At 42.6% G+C, this 18,593-nt stretch overlaps 1 protein-coding gene across 1 annotated transcript in view; it reads right to left on the reverse strand.

Annotated features, from left to right (window-relative positions):
- LOC141105640 (alpha-2-macroglobulin-like) overlaps positions 1–18,593 on the reverse strand; it is a 182,647-nt gene that overhangs the window by 163,758 nt on the left and 296 nt on the right. Inside the window, exons 2-4 of the mRNA XM_073595611.1 lie at positions 10,730–10,913; positions 2,296–2,455; positions 900–952 (exon numbers count right to left, since the gene is read on the reverse strand). Coding sequence (XP_073451712.1) covers positions 900–952; positions 2,296–2,455; positions 10,730–10,913 — 397 coding nt within the window. The remainder of the gene's footprint in view (positions 1–899; positions 953–2,295; positions 2,456–10,729; positions 10,914–18,593) is intronic.

The raw sequence follows: 18,593 nt of genomic DNA on the forward strand, positions 1-18,593 counted from the left end.
TGTCTGCAAACAAACAGAAGCTTGGAAATACTATGAAGCAGTGGTGGCTGGTTAGTTGGTCTGCGGGACCCTCCCTCCCATCAGCACTTACCCCATCTAGGTTGCGGGCTCCTACGGGCAGGTTGCAGGCTCCTATGGGCGGGTTGCGGGCTCCTACGGGCGGCAGGCAGGTTGCGGGCAGCAGGTCCTGTGTCCTCCCCTCCTCTTCTGCATCACGGCGGCTTCTCCCTCCTCCTCCTAAGCATCCAATAGGATTGCCTGTCCTTTCAGCCAATGGGGTAACGGGTCATAAAACCCACTTTCTGATTGTCTGGGAGGAGGATCAGTCTCATGAGAGTGAATATTAATTCGCTATTGTAACATATCAGGGTGGGCTTGTAGCGCAATGCTCTGTGCCCCGAGCTCACCCTTATTGTGGGCTCGTAGCGCAATGCCCCTGAGCCCACCCTATTTTGAAGCATATTAGAGCCTATGGCTCTAGTCAGGTGCTTAAAAAAAAAACACCCCGCCATTGAAATTCATGCATCCTAAAAGGGGCTGGATGCATGGATAGACGGGGTGGATGTGGATAGGGGAGGCCCTGCTATGAAGCTCGTAACAGTTAGTGTCATAGTTACAGGAAGAGTTGCCTTAGGGTAGGGTATCACTTATTGTTGAGAGTTTGATCAAATCTTTCCCGGCATAATGTGTCTCAGTGCTGCAGGAAATTGGGTCTATGTTTATGAAAATATCGAAACTGAAAGTCCAGAGGCACTGAGCAGGTGATGACTGCTTTCGCTGTCAGTTACCTGGTGCTGCTGCTTTTATTTTTACTGTTTCCTTCTAAATACAGGTTCACTTTAAACTGTCAGCTAGTACTTTTTCTTGGAAGAATTCAAAAACAAACCTTACATACTTACCACAATGTCTTTGGGTTGAAGATCTTCATTTATAGATAGAATTCTGAACTTTACTGCAAAAGACAAATTTAATATGTTGTTTTTATGCTTCCATTCTGATCTTAGAGGTTTTTTATTAATGTATTAAAAAGTTCTATTTTGTATCTTAGATAATTAAATAATGCAATTCTATGTATAATTTGTAATTATACATGTACAGCCATATTTGCATATTATATATGCAGACTTTGCTTCCCACTTTGCAGTGCTTTGTGCTTCATTACTCCTATTCATGATGCACGTCTACAATTTGGTCAATTCAATAAAAACAATGCACTTCCCAGGTAACTAATAATCTTATAACAGTTCAGCAGTTAAGCCTTGTACACATGGGCAGAATGTCGGGGGGGACATTTGCCGGTTAAAAAAAAAAAAGCCGTCATTCTGCCCACGTGTATATATGATAAAAAGTGCAGCGCTATAAAATTAAAATTAGTTGATACAGACATGTATGTACCAAAACTGGATATTAAAGTGCAAATATTAACCGTGATTATTAACATTAATCATGTGAAATCAATACAGTGCACAACACAAATGATGAAACGAAAGTCCAATGCATCATGAAGTGCACAAAATACACATATCTATATAATTTATAAGTGACTTGAGTTGATGGATTAAGATCCTAGTGCAATGTGAGTTCAGTGAAGTTAATTTTACACATCAAAAGGACTAAGTATGTTCATTCAGATACCTTACCTTGGTATTTGGGGAATAACCTTTCTATCTAATTAGACATTTCAAAGGAGATTATCTACAAGGGGTTTTAAAATGCAGATTAGCCTACTTAGACTTTAATTTCTATTTCCAGTAATTATACTGTAAGTGAAGTCTTTTCATGTTAAGATCAAAAGTGTTTTGTCAGCCAATCTGAACCCCTCCAGCTTTGCTGTCTGATAGTAAACTGTATTAGGGATGTTTTTTTTGGCTGAGTTATGACAGGAGAAATTGGGCTCTCTCAAGGTGTCTGATGGTTGCATGAATATTCTAAGTATCCTGTACCCTGTCCATCTATCCTGTCTGTACCTCTGACATCTGTTCTGAAGTCCAATAAATGTCTCTCTTTGGATGAACCAAGTTGATGCAAGAAAATTTATTTTTTTGGATTAGAGGAGTTTTACATTCCATATCGGCTAGCGAACACTTGCCTCAACAATCATTATCAATCCTCATCCATATATCACAATACATACTACTAGTTTTATAATAATAAAGTAAGTATTTTATGACTAGGTCACTCCCAGTATTTCCTACATGGCACTTTTTCTGGTTGATTTTACTTATTGCCTAGAATTGCTTTTCAAATATGAATTTATAACTTGCCAGAAGACCCCCTTATTGTCTAAACAGTTACCAGTTTGTCCCGGCTTGTACACAGCTTTGTCTGACTGAATCAGAAGGCTGGATCTTGTCTTCTTCACCAGAACTTTACTGCTCTTCATGATAGATTGCCCTGCATTTTCTATGGAGATGCTCAACGTGCCAACCACTTCCGTCTGTTCAGGCGTGGGAACCTAAGCAAGAAAGCATAAAACATACTACAATGTAAAAGACAGCACAGACATTCAAGTGTCCATAGGGTTGATTTACATAATGTGGTTGTAAAGTCAGAAGGATTTTTTATCTTAATGCATTTTATGCATTAAGATAAAAAGCTTTCTGGGTGCAGCAGCCCCCCTAATACTTACCTGAGCCCCTTCTCTATCCAGCAATGTCCATGAGTGTCTCAGCCATCCGAGATTCTCCCTCCTGATTGGCTGAAACACATCAGCAGCGCCATTGCCTCCCGCTGCTGTCAATCAAAGTCAGCTAGCCAATAAGGGGAGAGAGGGGACGGGGCCGGGTCAGGGGCTCCATGTCTGAATGTATACACAGAGTTTTGAATCGGCTCAGGTGCCCCCATAGCAAGGTGCTTGGTGTGGGGGCACTGAACATGAGGGAGAGGCCAGGATCACAGAAGAGGGACCCAAGGAGAGGAGGATCCGGGCTGCTCTGTGCAAATCCACTGCAACAGAGAAGGTGATGTCCTTTTTTCTCCCACAAATAGAGCTTTCTTTTGGTGGTATTTGATCACCTCTGCCGTTTTTATTTTTGCGCTATAAACAAAAAAAGACCGTCAATTTTGGAAAAAATAAACAATTTTTTTTTACTTTCTGCTATAAAACACATCCAATAAAAAAATGTAAAGAATCAAATTTCCTCATCAATTTAGACCAATATCTATTCTGCTACATGTTTTTTATAAAAATCCAAATAAGCGTCTATTGGTTGGTTTGCGCAAAGGTTATTGCGTCCACAAACTATGGGATATTTTTATGGCATTTTTATTTTTACTAGTAATGGCAGTGATCAGCAATTTTTAGCAGGAATGTGACATTACAGCGGACAAACCTGACACTGACACTTTTTGGGGACCAGTGACACCAATACAGTGATCAGTGCTAAAAAAATGCTCTGTCATTGTACTAATGACACTGGCAGGGAAGGGGCTAACATCAGGGGCGATCAAAGGGTTAAATGTGTGCTCCTAGGGAGTGCTTGCTAACTGTGTGGGGGAGGTGCTTTTACTAGGGGAAGAGAGAGATCTGTGTTCCTGCTTAGCAGAAACACAAGGTCTCCATCTTCTTCCCTGTCAGAGCAATTTGATCTGATTTGTTTACATAGGCAAACCGTCGTTCTGCCTATCTTGGGAGAGATCGCCGAGTGCCAACAAACATTGGGTCCGCTGGACCACCTGATTGGCTCCTGCTGTGTCCAATCACAGTGGGAGTGGGTAGCCATTGGGTGGGCGCCCCCAGATACAGAAGAAGCTGCAACGTACAGATACGTTGCTTTGCGTAGCTGGGCTGCCCTGCCACAGTAAATGTGCGGTGGGCAGTCCAGAAGCAGTTAAAAGACAGCACAGATACATTTAATAGGATACAAGTGGCATTTAGGCAAAACCAGGATACACAGAAATGTAAAGGGAAAGCTCCAACTTGGAGGTTGATAATGGGTGGAGACCACTTTTCTATTCACATTCTATCCCTTCCCAAAATTTTCCATAGCTCTAAAACGCAGGGCCGATCCTGGGCGGGTGCGCAGGGTTCAGCCACAGAGGTGGGGGTGCCGAAGGGCCAGAGTGCTCCCCTCCCTTCTCCTCTCCTTGTCTGTGTTCAGAGGCAGCTCTCTCCACTGGCAACTGAAAGGAGCGGATCAGAGGAGAAGAGACTGTGCTGCGCCGCCGCTGTTAGCAACAGGAAGAGGGTTCTCTGTGTTTCCTGCCCAAGTCCATCCCCCCTTCCTCCTCCTGTCAGAGGAGGAGAGCCAAGCAGCTGGAAATCGGAGCGGCTGTCTCTGTGTGGAGAAATCCCAGCCGCGGGCTCTTCTTTCCCCCCTCCCTTTCCCTCTCCTCCTCGTGCGCTGCTGTACTAGTGAGCGGCGCTTGCCAGCTAGGGACGAGCCCCCCCCCAATTCGGTTCGCACCAGAACATACCGAACAGGCAAAAAATTTGGAAGAACAAACACTATTAAAGTCTATGGGACACAAACATGAAAAATCAAAAGTGCTAATTTTAAAGGCATATATGCAAGTTATTGTCATAAAAAGTGTTTGGAGGACCCGGGTCCTGCCCCAGGGGACATGTATCAATGCAAATTTGTTTTTTAAAAATGGACGTTTTTTTCGGGAGCAGTGATTTTTTAATGCTTAAAGTGAAACAATAAAAATGAAATATTCCTTTAAATATCGTGCCGGGGGGGGGTGTCTATAGTATGCTTGTAAAGTGGTGCATTTTTCCCGTGTTTAGAACAGTACCGCAGCAAAATGAAATTTCTACAGGAAAAATTGTCATTTAAAACTGATCACGGCTGTAAAGAATTGTTGGGTCTTTGCAATATAGATAAAACTCATTGAAAAAAAGGGCATGGGCCCCAGTCCATTATCAGGCCCTTTGGGTCTGGTATGAATATTAAAGGGGGGGACCCCGCCCCCTCTAACACCACGGGGGCTGCCCCATGGCTTCCCCGTGGCGTCAAAGGGGGGGCAGGGTCACCAGTTTACGTCACCGAGTGGCCCTGCCCTCAGCTATATAAGAACTGTCACCCAGAAGAAGCGTCAGTCGGTGGGAGCCTCCCATGGAGGCGGTATGGTTGTGGCTTTTTTTGTTTTGGTCAGCTGTCTCTTGTCTTTTTTACCATTCTTGACACTTTTTTTGTGAAATGGTAGGGGTACAATGTACCCCGTTACCAATTCACATGGGGGGGCGGGATCTGGGGGTCCCCTTGTTCCAAAACAGTGTTCCGGCAGCTTTCGAATTTGCCCCGAACACAGCATATTTTTCAGTGTTCGCAGAACATCCAAACAACCAAAGTTCGGCCCAAACTTATGCTCGGGCCAAACCGTTCGCCCATCCCTATTGCCAGCACAGCCACCTACTATGTTTCTTCCCCCACCTTCATATCGGCCAGGGATGAAATAGAATGAAAAAAGGAGCAGAGAAGAGGATTATGGGACATGTAGTCCCAATGACTGGTGGCCCCACTGTAACACGGAAACTGCAGCCCACACAGAATGCCCAGCTGAATGGGCAAGAGAGAGAGCCAGGAGCCCGGGAAAGCTTTCAGGGACATGCACCCAGGACTCCAGAGGGAGCGCACAGTGCTGAGGGAACACCATTAGAGAGAGAGCCCTGTGCCACCAAAGAGAAAGCCACACAGCCTAGCGCAATCTCTGGTGGAGAAAGGAATGGAGCCATTGCCAGAATACAGATCTGGGCGCTACCCAGCGGAGTCACCACGGGCAATTCAGAGTGAGCTGACTCCTGATCAGAGGAACCGTTGTTGCTGTAATGCTGGGTCAGGTGAAAGGGCCATTCGGCCATTATCTACTAAGGTCCATAGCAACTGCAGTCTCTGACCGTCTCCTGTAGTATGTCTGCAGTCTCTGGCCATCTCCTGTAGTATGTCTGCAGTCTTTGATCATCTCCTGTGTTATATCTTCAGTCTCTGACCATCTCCTGTATTATATCTGCAGTCTCTGACCGTCTCCTGTAGTATGTCTGCAGTCTCTGACCATCTCCTGTAATATATCTGCACTCTCTGACCGTCTCCTGTAATAAGTCTGCAGTCTCTGACCGTCTCCTGTATTATATATGCAGTCTCTGACCATCTCTTGTATGATATCTGCATTCTCTGACCATCTCCTGTAGTATGTCTGCATTCTCTGACCATCTCCTGTATTATATCTGCAGTCTCTGACTGTCTCCTGTACTATGTCTGCAGTCTCTAACCATCTCCTGTACTATGTCTACAGTCTCTGACCATCTCCTGTATTATATCTGCAGTTTCTGACCATCTCCTGTAGTATGTCTGCAGTCTCTGACCGTCTCCTGTACTATGTCTGGGGACTCTTTCTAACAGACTCACTAACAGAGAGGGCTGTTACATCAGAGAGACTCCCCTCCAGGTCTCATTAGTGTACGCTCTTCCTGTATTTTCTTTATTTTTAAAAGATCATAGAAGGACCCCAGGGTAACGAAGACTTCTTATGGGAGCATCTCTGTGTTTGAGTCGTTGCCATAGAAACATTTGTAAAGGGGAGGAGTTGGTAAGATGACCACGCCCATGTGTGGTAACCAACAATATTTCTGCACCCAGGCGTCTGTGACCCTAGGATCGGCCCTGCTAAAATGTCCCCCTTTGTTATCCTTCCCTCTTCCCCTCTACTTCCTAAACCCCCATTGCTTCTCCCTCTTCTTTTTTCTATTATTCTCCCTCGATCTGTCCCACCTCTTTATGTTCTAATAACTAATTCATAAACTGTCAGTCAAATATAGTATGTGATAGTGCAGGCCACAAAAATCTTATTAAATAACCATTGAATACATGTTTATATATGTATTTATTTCATTAACGATTACACCTGCTCACATAATATTAAATGGAAACAGTAAACAATCACATTTCAGTGACAAATTAAGAATAAATATAACTTGGAAATTACAAAACAAAATCAGAATGTGCCCGGTTTTAACCTTTTTTTTAAACTGCATTGGTGGGCATATCACAGAGGTTTAAACCTGCTACTAAAAAAAAAAATGTTTTTCCTACACCCCTAGATGACGTCTAATTGGACAAAACATGTCAGGTTGAGCTACAGCTGCGACAGAATCATACCTGCTAGGGTGATGACTGTGCTGATTTATCTGCTACTACACGGTGAGTTACTTCCTTATCTCTATATTCTCCTTAGCTTCTTCTGCGAGGTGTTCAGGGAGCCCTTATTCTGTGTCCTAAAGTGTGCCATCCATCCATCCCAACAGGGATCTCTCCTAAATAGTGCAACCAGGCCTCCATATATGAGGTCTTACCTGTCGGTAAGCAGTTTGGGTGCACACCTGGGTGTGGAGCGCCATATGGTTACATAATAAGATTGGAGCACATTTACTGCAAGAATTTTTCTTGCACTGTTCACTTTTTATATGAACTGATTTTGCACTGTGCACTTCTTGAGACATCATTTTAGAGATTTGCTGTCAATTACAGTCCCTGGAATAAATTTTCTAACCCAGGTGTGCTTAGCCTTCTGATGCCTCCCTGTCCCATTCTGTATTACACTTGGACAGGAGGGGTGATGGGGGCAGCATATACAGGAACCATTTTCCTCCTGCAACTGCTGAAAGCTGGCTTCTCCCCCTCTCCCTCCCGCTGGCACAAATTCAACCGGTTACCAAATCACTTAAGTGGCCCTCCCTCCTCAAAAGGTTGAGAATCCCTGTTCTAACCCTTTGCTATTCTAAACAATCCTCACAAAGGAGTAGTGGCTTTGGTTTTAGCTTTAAGATTATCTTGGGACTCCAATCCTTCCCGCAACTAATCTCCATATTGTAAAAATTCTTAATCTAAAGTCAGTAAGTTTCACGTATCTAAATCTGCTTTCAGATATTATGCCGGTCCTGAGTCTTATCCATTCTGGAGTGCAGAGTGGGAGGGTGGTACTGTGGGATCTCGTGTCGCTGTCTGGGTGAGGTAGTCTCTTCTCATTGGCTGTCCATTGCCAGGGATCCTCATAGGATCTAGAAGAAGACTACAGTGGCATGATGATGCCATGATGAGGGAACCAAACTGTAGTGCCGGATTAATGTTCTCCATAGCCAGAACAGTTGCAAATGAGGCATATGTGACAGCAGACTTAGAAGTGTAAAAGGGAGTTTTAAGGGTCAAAAAAAATGAAAACTGTTGAATGTAGTGGAAGAAGGGATAACAGGGTTTTTTTTTTCATTGCCCAGAGATGAGCTTTAAAGGAACATCTGTGGATAATAACAAGCTTTGTAGCTTTGACCAATGTTAAATGATACCATTGTTATTATAAGTGTAGGCCATTTACACATCTAATGAAGCCTGACTGGAAAATCTCTAGGTTGGACATTGTTAAGAGATGCCTGGCTGTTACTGTTCACCTTCACCATCACAGAACTGAGCTCTCAAATGCTGAGCTCAGAACTGCATCAGGAGAGAGAGAGAGCACATGTGAGGGGTTTTGAATCGGAAAAAGAGCTCAGTCCTGTCACGGTGAAGGTGAAAAGTAACAGCTAGGCTTCTCTTAGCAATGTCTTTGGTAATGGCAGGCTTCATGAGGTATGTACTGTAAATGGCCCACACCTATTGCAAGGGCATTATTCAATATTGGTCAAAGCTGTGCAGCTTGTTTTTATCTTCAAATGTAGGCAGTTTTTGGTAAAGATGAACTATGCTATATTATCAAAAGTATGGGGACATCTGCCTTTACACGCACATGAACTTTAATGACGTCCCAGTCTTTGTCCGTAGGGTTCAATATTGAGTTGGCCCACCCTTTGCAGCTATAACAGCTTCAACTCTTCTGGGAAGGCTGTCCACAAGGTTTAGGAGTGTGTCTATGGGAGTGTTTGACCATTCTTCCTGAAGCACAATAGTGAGGTCAGGCATTGATGTTGGACGAGAAGACCTCGCAGTCATCACTCTAATTCATCCCAAAGATGTCTTATCGGGTTGAGGTCAGAACTCTGTGCAGGCCAGTCAAGTTCTTCCACCCCAAATTCACTCATCCATGTCTTTATGGACTTTGCTTTGTGCACTGGTGCGCAGTCATGTTGGAGCAGGAAGGGGCCATCCCCAAACTGTTCCCACAGAGTTTGGAGCAAAAAATTACATAGTTACATAGTTACATAGTAGGTGAGGTTGAAAAAAAAAAAAAACACAAGTCCATCAAGTCCAACCTATGTGTGTGATTATATGTCAGTATTACATTGTATATCCCCGTATGTTGCGGTTGTTCAGGTGCCTATCTAATAGTTTTTTTAAACTATCGATGCTCCCCGCTGAGACCACCACCTGTGAAAGGAAATTCCACATCCTTGCCGCTCTTACAGTAAAGAACCCTCTGAGTAGTTTAGGGTTAAACCTCTTTTCTTCTAATTTTAATGAGTGGCCACGAGTCTTGTTAAACTCTCGTCTGCGAAAGTTTTATTTCTATTGTGGGGTCACCAGTACAGTATTTGCATATTGAAATCATATCCCCTCTCAAGCGTCTCTTCTCCAGAGAGAATAAGTTCAGTGCTCGCAACCTTTCCTCATAACTAATAACCTCCAGACCCTTTATTAGCTTTGTTGTCCTTCTTTGTACTCTCTCCACTTCCAGTACATCCTTCCTGAGGACTGGTGCCCAGAACTGGACAGCATTCTCCAGGTGCAGCTGGACCATAGTCTTGTAGATTGGGAGAATTATCGTTTTATCTCTGGAGTTAATCCCCTTTTTAATTCCAATATTCTGTTTGCTTTGTTAGCAGCAGCTTGGCATTGCATGCCATTGCTGAGCCTATCATCTACTATGACCTCCAGGTCCTTTTCCATCCTAGATTCCCCCAGAGGTTCTCCCCCCAGTGTATAGATTGCATTCATATTTTTGCCACCCAAATGCATTATTTTACATTTTTCTACATTGAACCTCATTTGCCATGTAGTCGCCCACCCCATTAATTTGTTCAGGTCTTTTTGCAAGGTTTCCACATCCTGCAGAGAAGTTATTGCCCTGCTTAGATTAGTATCATCTGCAAATACAGAGATTGAACTGTTTATCCCATCCTCCAGGCCATTTATGAACAAATTAAATAGGATTGGTCCCAGCACAGAACCCTGGAGAACCCCACTACCCACCCCTGACCATTCCGAGTACTCCCCATTTATCAATTGTCCAAAATGTCTTGGTATGCTGACGCCTTAAGAGTTCCCGTCACTGGAACTAAGGGGCCAGCCCCTGAAAAACAACCCCACACCATAATCCCCCCTCCACCAAATGATTGGACCAGTGCACAAAGCAAGGTCTGTAAAGACATGGATGATCAAGTTTGGGGTGGAGCAACTTGAATGGCCTGCACAGAGTCCTGACCTTAACCCAATAGAACACCTTTGGGATGAATTAGACTGGAGACTTCGAGCTAGGCCATATTGTCAACATCAGTGCCTGACCTCACAAATGCACTTGGTCAAACATTCCCATAGACACTCCTAAACCTTGCAGACAGCCTTCCCAGAAGAGTTGAAGCTGTTTTAGCTGCAAAGGTTGGACCAACTCAATATTGAACCCTACGGACTAAGACTGGGATGTCATTAAAGTTCATGTGTGTGTAAAGGCAGGCATTACAATACTTTTGATAATATAGTGTATGTATTTTATTTTATTTTTTTTGTAAAGATGAATTATGTGTTTTGTTTTTTTTTTGGTAAAAATTGATTGATGTGTTTAAGCATATTATGTGGACTTTTGTTACCTGGATTGCAACACAGTTGAAGATGGAGTCCTGCTTAAAGGTCTTCTCTACAAGGGTGGTGTTCTTTCCATCCAGATCTAAGAAGATCTGTGCTCTGCTTTCTCCTTCTGCCCCCTCCAGGTGTATACATATGGTTTCAGAATGCTGAGAGCGAATCGCAGACGGGAAGATGACCGCATAGTGCCTGAGGAGAGAAGATTGAATATTAGAAACCACAAGGGTAGATTTACAAATTCTATAGCATGTTTTTTTCTTGATAGCATTCCCTGTTTGCAAATGTGTTTGTGTAGCTTCCCAAAATCATGCAGATACTAGCTTGAATTATTCAAGAAACAACTATTCAGTTTTGATAGGATAGAACCCCCTTTAACTACGGTTTCTTTTGGTATAGTCATCATAGATCATCTGGTTGTATTGGCAATTTCCTTATTTTTAATGAAAATCAGATTATAATCCATCTATTATTTTATTACTCTTCAGGCCAAGTCAGATGTTTTCTTTGTGGCAAAGCATAGGAAAACATGTGTTTTGACTGTATGTAGGCATAGTGTGTGGCATTGCTTGATCCAGAATGCAGTGTTTTGAAGTACCTTCTCAATGCACACCCACCAATGTGGACGCAGACAGACAACCTCCTGTGTGGGCAAAGCCACGGACAGTCCTGCTGAATATAACAGAACGATGCAGGAAGAAGCATACTGTAATTCAGGTAAGTGGGTAGGGGTGGTTTGAGGTTGGGGAGCTGGAGAATGTGACCATGTTTCATGTCACATCCTAAATAGGAGTTTAACATGACACATAGTCAAAAAAGATGGACTTTAAAAAAAAAAAAAAAAATGTTGGGAGTTCTGTATAATAAAGTGGCTGACTCATTGGCCTGAAGTACTGCAGAATCTCCCTCTCTATCGAGGGTGTGACATCTCGCTGGTCAGGCATAAAAGCGAAATGGTCATCAAAGACAAGATAGTATGAAATTGTATGTGTTCTTTCATTTCCAAGCATGCGCTTTGTTACTCAATTTTTTTATGGACGAAACCTGTACTGATTAAACGAAAATAATTTGTTCTTTTAACGTGCAACAAAAATGTTCGTGTTTGTCTCTGGATAATTTTGCATGAACTGTCGAAACTCGTAGGCCCCTGAACGACATCATCTGTGACGAAACACGTAAGGCAAAGCAACGCGCTAACGTCCCCATTACCCTCGTGACAGGTTTGTTTGGTTGTGCCCTGGCCGGCACACCAAACTCAAGGCGCTATTGTCTTATCATTGCTGTAAGTGCAATACTTTTTATCTCAAAAAATGTTTAAATGATTTTACACCATGTGGAGCCTTTTGTCTTTTCGGTGTACTGCTTATCCATCCTATTAAGTGACGCCATGGGCACAGGGGAGCCGTGTAAGCAGGAGAAAGGCCCAGGCTTGGTTTTAAGCCAAAGGTGCAGAGTTATCCCTTGTAATGAGGGATCTACTGGAGCTGGTAATTCAGCTGTTGGTGGCAGCACCAAGGTGGTGGATGGTGGAGTCTAACAACAATATTCAAGATTCACTATTGTAATCATTGGTGGACTGATTTATGGACTCTTGGTTTTTTAATTTCATTTTCATGTGAATAATTAGCACAATTTTATTTTTATATACTATTACTGAACTGTAACTATTTCATACAGGAGAATTGCTGCTTGGTTTGTTTATTTCTAATTTCCCAATAGCGCACTTTTTTCCTTATCTTCATCACACTACAGTAAATATTGACACTGCTGAGTAATAAGTAACAGATTATAATCATTAACTTGATACTCCAGGGTCAGATGCTTTATTATCCCCCAATTTACAGTGGTTACTCAACCTTTACCCCAAAAATAGGGGGGGGTGCATTTGGTTTCTGGTGTACCTTTCTGGGTGGTATTTTTTAGAGTAAACATATATTACATCGAACTGTAACTCAAGCCGAAACTTCTATGTATACAGTTGTGCAAAAAATTAAGTACAACCCATGGAAATATTTCACATTTTCAATATATTTAATGGGAGAACATTAGATCTTTACAAAAACAGATACCTAGTACCTACAGATAAAAGTTATATACTGTACCTGGACAAACACAAGAAAGCAATAGGGGTGATTTACTAAAACTGGAGCACTCAGAATCTGGTGCAGCTGTGCATGGTGGCCAATCAACTTCTAACTTCAGCTTGTTCAATTACCTTTTGGCTAAAAAATCTGGAAGCTGATTGGTCTCTATGCAGGCCTTATATGAATGTTTAGGTGGACACCAAACAAAGAAAATAAAAAACACAAATAAAATTCCCCAAGGTTCCCCCAAGGTTTTAGAATGGACCCCTCATGTCTGGTATGGCTTTAAGGAGGAACCCCATGCAAAAAAAATCAAGAAAAAAAAAGTGTGTGATCTCTCAAAAAAAATCTATACCAGACCCTTATCCATGCAGGCTAGCTAGCCAGGAAAGGGGGGCGAGTGTGTGCTTCCTCCCTCTTGAATCTTACCAAGTCACATGCCCTCAACATGAAGAGCCACCATGCCAGGGAGAAGGTGATAAGGACAAGAGCCTTGATAAGGATGAAGGCCTCTTTCCCACAACCCTGGCCTTGCGGTTCTGGGGGTCTATGGGCAGGGTCTTATCGAAATCTGGATGTCCCCTTTAACAATAAGGCGGTTCCCATAACCCCCCCCCATGTTGTCACAAAAAAATGTAACTAGTAAAAAAAAAACACAAACAGTAATAAAACAATCACAGACATGTCCTTTGACCACTTCAGCCCCACAAGGATTTACCCCCTTAATGACCAGGCCATTTTTGCGATACAGCACTGCGTCACTTTAACTGCCAATTGCGCGGTCATGCGACGTTGTACACAAACAAAACTGATGTTTTTTCCCACAAATAGAGCTGTCTTTTGGTGGTATTTGATCACCTCTGCGGTTTTTATTTTTTGCACTATAAACAACAAAAAAAACCCAATATTTTTTACTTTTTTCTATAATAAATATGCCCAAAAGAACAAAACAAAAACAAATTTCTTTATCAGTTTAGACCGATATGTATTTTTCTACATATTTTTGGTAAAAAAAAAATCGCAATAAGCGTATATTGATTGGTTTGCGCAAAAGTTATAGTGTCCTCAAAATAGGGTATAGTTTTATGGCATTTTTATTATTAATTATTTTTTACTAGTAATGGCAGTGATATGCTATTTTTTATCAGGACTGCGACATTGCGGCGGACACAACAAACACTTTTGACACATTTTTGGGGCCATTGGTATTTATACAGCGATCAGTGCTATAAAAATGTTACTGTCAGAGAAGGGGTTAATACTAGGGGAGGATCAAGGGGTTAATTGTGTTCCCTCTCTGTGTTCTAACTGAAAGGGGGAGGGGACTGTGTAGGGGAGATGACAGATCGCTGTTCATACTCTGTATGAACACACAATCAGTATTTTCTCCCCTCAGAGAACCGGAAACTGTGTGTTTACACACACAGATCCCAGTTCTCCGTGTGTCACCAGCGTTCGCGGACACTTGCATCGGCTCTGGGGGCCACAGGGTGAAGCGACGTTACATAACAATGTTTCGCCCAGCCGTGCCATTCTGCCACAGTAAAACTGCGGCGGCTGGTCGACAAGTGGTTAATGATGGATGTACATGATGGGGTTTTGAGGTTTGTTTTAACAGCGTCTCATCTAGACATGTGCACTGCCGAAAAATGTGTTTGCTTTCGCTTCATCCATTTTTTTTTTCGCTTCATTCGTTATGATCGCAATTCGTAAATTTGAAAATTCGTAAATTCCAAATTCAACAATCCGAAAATAAGAAAGAAAATCTGAAAAAATGTGAAAGAATAACTAACTAATGAAAATAATAACTAACTATTAAATTATAGGTATTGGAATTTCCTAATTTAATAGTTAGTAATAATTAAGTTATTATTAGTTAGTTATTATTTAAGATTCTAGAATTTTCGGATTTTCAAATTTCGAATTTACGAATTTACGAATTTAGGAACTTATGAATATTTGAATTTACGAATATTCGGAAAAATGTGTTAAATGGGTTTTCGTTAATTCTGATATTTCCGAATGAATGAATTTGTCAAAATGTGTTAAAAAACAAATTTGTACCGAAACAAATTGCAGATGTCTACTCTCATCTAGGGTAAAGGTCTGGTATAGATGAATGAGGTCCCCCCAGAGCTGCCAGATATTGTCATTTTGCCAGCAATTTAAGTACACTTTTTTCTTTGTAAGCCCTCCCATTCATACTGCACGGACTTGTCATGCGATTTGACAGTTCCAAATGGCATGACAAGGTTGCACCCTATTGTCAGCGATGGAACTATTCAAATTGGTGCAACCCTAACTTTGCGGTGCCATGCCAATTTAAAAAGAAAGGTTCCTGCACAATTTTTTTGGCAATTTCAGGTGCGATTTGCATACATATCTGTGCATGAAGTCGCACAGATGTCAGGCAAGTCACACTTGAAATCGCACTGACCTGACCTTCAAGTGAAGTAGCATGATTTCAAAGTTGCATTCAGCGTGAACAGGGGGCTAAATGTCAGATTTGCTGTAGTAGGATGTATATATCATAGAGATGTGTCACTTCACAGGCAGGGACATGACACAGGGCACCCCCATGGCACGTGATTTAAAAGAATTTAGCATTTTTAATGTTTTACTTTTAGTACTTTAGCAGTACTAAAATCGGTGCTCCCCGCCAAACGATATTGAAGACGTTTTTATTTTGGCTTTGGTATATATCTGCTAGGGCAGCGCTCCGTCCACCATGCCAATTGTTTTACAATCACTTGCCTATTAGCCTATCAAATGCCCAGAACTGATTTGTAACATTTAGCTTTCATTGACTTTACTCATGTTGGCCGAATTCTGCTTGAACACAACCCGGGTGTTTTTGGCTTCACTTAGTCTATGTTTCCACTAGTGTGACTTGTCATGCGACTTTGGACACATAAAAGTCGCATGACAAGTCACAACCCATTGGTTTCAATGGCACCCGTTCCAATCTGTGCGACTTTGAAAAGGCGCCTGCACTACTTTGGTGCAACTTTTGATGCGACTTTTGATCCAGAGAGTGTAAAGTTGGGTCAAAGTTGCATCAAAGTCACACGACTTTGGGGTTGCAATAGTGGAAACGTAGACTAATAGTCATTCAGTGTTCCACAATGTGAGTGCGTTGCATGCTGCTATAATAGCAATCGGGGGGGTCATGCATACTGAATGGCTCTGCACCACAATTTATGTGTCGTGGTAAAATGTGGTAAGCTGCTCATTTTAATGGACGTCATTCCATGACAGAGATGAACAGGCCCTTAAACTCTAATTCAGATACATACGCCCTTAATCAGTGAGTACTTTCAGACCTCTTTAACACTGGGGCGGTTTTCAGGCGCTTTAGCACTGGAAATAGCATCTGCTAAGCGCCTGAAATCCGCCTCCCATTCATTCCAGTGTGACCAGGGCGGTGCGCTTGCGGGACGTTCGGAAAAGTCCTGCAAGCAGCATCTTTGGGGCAGTTTGAAATCGATGTATTTAGCGCTCCCAAAACGCCCTGTCCACCTGAAAAGCGCTTCCAAAGTGCCGCAACACGGGAGCTTTTAACCCCTTCTTTGCTGTTGAAAGCACCTCGCTAGCGACCGAAAAGCGCAGTTTAAACAACGATAAAGCGCCGCTAAAATGAGCAGCGCTTAAGCGCTAACGTGGCCGCGGCCCCAGTGTGAAAGGGGTCTTATACGCAAGGGATCAAGCTATATTCTAGTTAACATCCACTCTTCTAGATACAAGCAAAACAACCTAAAACACTCAAAACGTATCATAAATACACTATGTTACCTAAAGTAATTGGACGCCTGCCTTTACATGCACATGAACTTTAATGACATCCCAGTCTTAGTCCATAGGGTTCAATATTGAGTTGGCCCACCCTTTGCAGATATAACAGCTTCAACTCTTCTGGGAAGGCTGACCACAAGGTTTAGGAGTGTGTCTATGGGAATGTTTGACCATTTTTGATGCATTTGTGAGGTTGGGCACTGATGTTGGACGAGAAGATCTGGCTCGCAGTCTCCACTCTAGTTTATCCCAAAGGTGTTCTATCGGGTTGAGGTCAGGATTCTGTACAGGCCAGTCAAGTTCCTCCACCCCAAACTCGCTCATCCATGTCTTTATGGACCTTGCTTTGTACACTGGTGGAATAGTACGGAGAGAGCAACACAGAGCACACACAGCATTATTCCACCACAACATACCACACCATACGTCCAGCGATTTTTTTTCTTGTCATTTGGAGGCTATTATAGAATGGTGCACTGACCCACCAGTACTATGTGAGTACCCCAGTGTAGGGAGCGCTTTTATATAATAAATTACTTGGCTATATTACACTATATAGTTTCTCTTTCATTTATATATATGGAGCCACATTGTTTCCAGCTGGAGGAATATATCTGATACCAATACAGAGCCCGGGGGTGTCTCCAAAGCGTGTTTTGATTCAGGGTAGCAGCTGGGTCACACGCTCCCAGGTGAGCACATTAGCTTAAGGGGGCCACTGAAGTGCACCGGAGCATGGTTTGCAACACTCAGGATATTTCGGCATGATGATTGATATCACAGTTGGACATCACCTGCACGCACTGATTTGGAGTGCTATATAGAACTTTTTTCACTTGTTATTTTTCAATAACTTACCAGGGCAGGCAAGATGCCTTTTATGGAGCACTAAGCACTTTTCGAATTCTATTAGGGCACTCAAGATGTCTTTTATGGAGCAACAAGCACTTGTTTTATCTATGCACTTTACTGTTTAATTTCCATACGCTCATCTCGCATATTGCACTTTATGTATAATAGGACAGAATTATTACTGTACAGTTTGATTTACACGCACATAGTTGGATTTTGTTTATTTTATTTATATTTTTTAGGGTTACTCAAGCGCAGCGTATATTTTCCAATTATACTTTTGCAGGATATATGAAACGTGATCAGCGCACGCAGCTGGAGGTAGTACATGTTGGGCACAGGACCAGTGTGGCTCACAAGATTTATTTCTAATTTTGTCTTGGTATGCTGACACCTTAAGGGTTCCCTTCACTGGAACTAAGGGGCCAAGTCCAACCCCTACAAACAACCCCACACCACAATCCCCCCTCCACCAAATGATTTGGACCAGTGCACAAAGCAAGGTCCATAAAGACATGGATGAGCGAGTTTGGGGTGGAGGAACTTGACTGTCCTGCACAGAGTCCTGACCTCAACCCAATAGAACACCTTTGGGATGAATTAGAGCAGAGACTGCGAGCCAGACCTTTTCATCCAAGGGTTGCCACATCATCCCTTTAATGCAGGACACACATTAATTACACAGGTTTTATGGTTGATAAAGGTGGTAATTAAACTCACTTGGTGCCTTATCTGCATTAAATCAGCCTCAGAACCTGTGTAATTCATATGTGTCCTGGATTAAAGGGATGAGGTGTCAACCCTCCAACATCAGTGCCTGACCTCACAAATGTGCTTCTAGAAGGATGGTCAAACCTTCCCATAGACCAGTGATGGTGAACCTTGGCTCCCCCAGATGTTTTGGAACTACGTTTCCCATAATGCTCAACTACACTGCAGACTGCGTGAGATATCAGGGGAAATCATGGGAAATGTTGAAGAATGATTAAACATTTCCATAGACACACTCCTAAACCTTGTGGACAGCCTTCCCAGAAGAGTTGAAGCTGTTATAGCTGCAAAGGGTGGACCAACTCAATATTGAACCCTACGGACTAAGACTGGGATGCCATTAAAGTTCATGCGCGTGTAAAGGCAGGCGTCC

Source organism: Aquarana catesbeiana, linkage group LG08 (assembly GCF_042186555.1).
Source record: "Aquarana catesbeiana isolate 2022-GZ linkage group LG08, ASM4218655v1, whole genome shotgun sequence".
In the NCBI taxonomy this organism is placed as follows: Eukaryota; Metazoa; Chordata; class Amphibia; order Anura; family Ranidae; genus Aquarana; species Aquarana catesbeiana.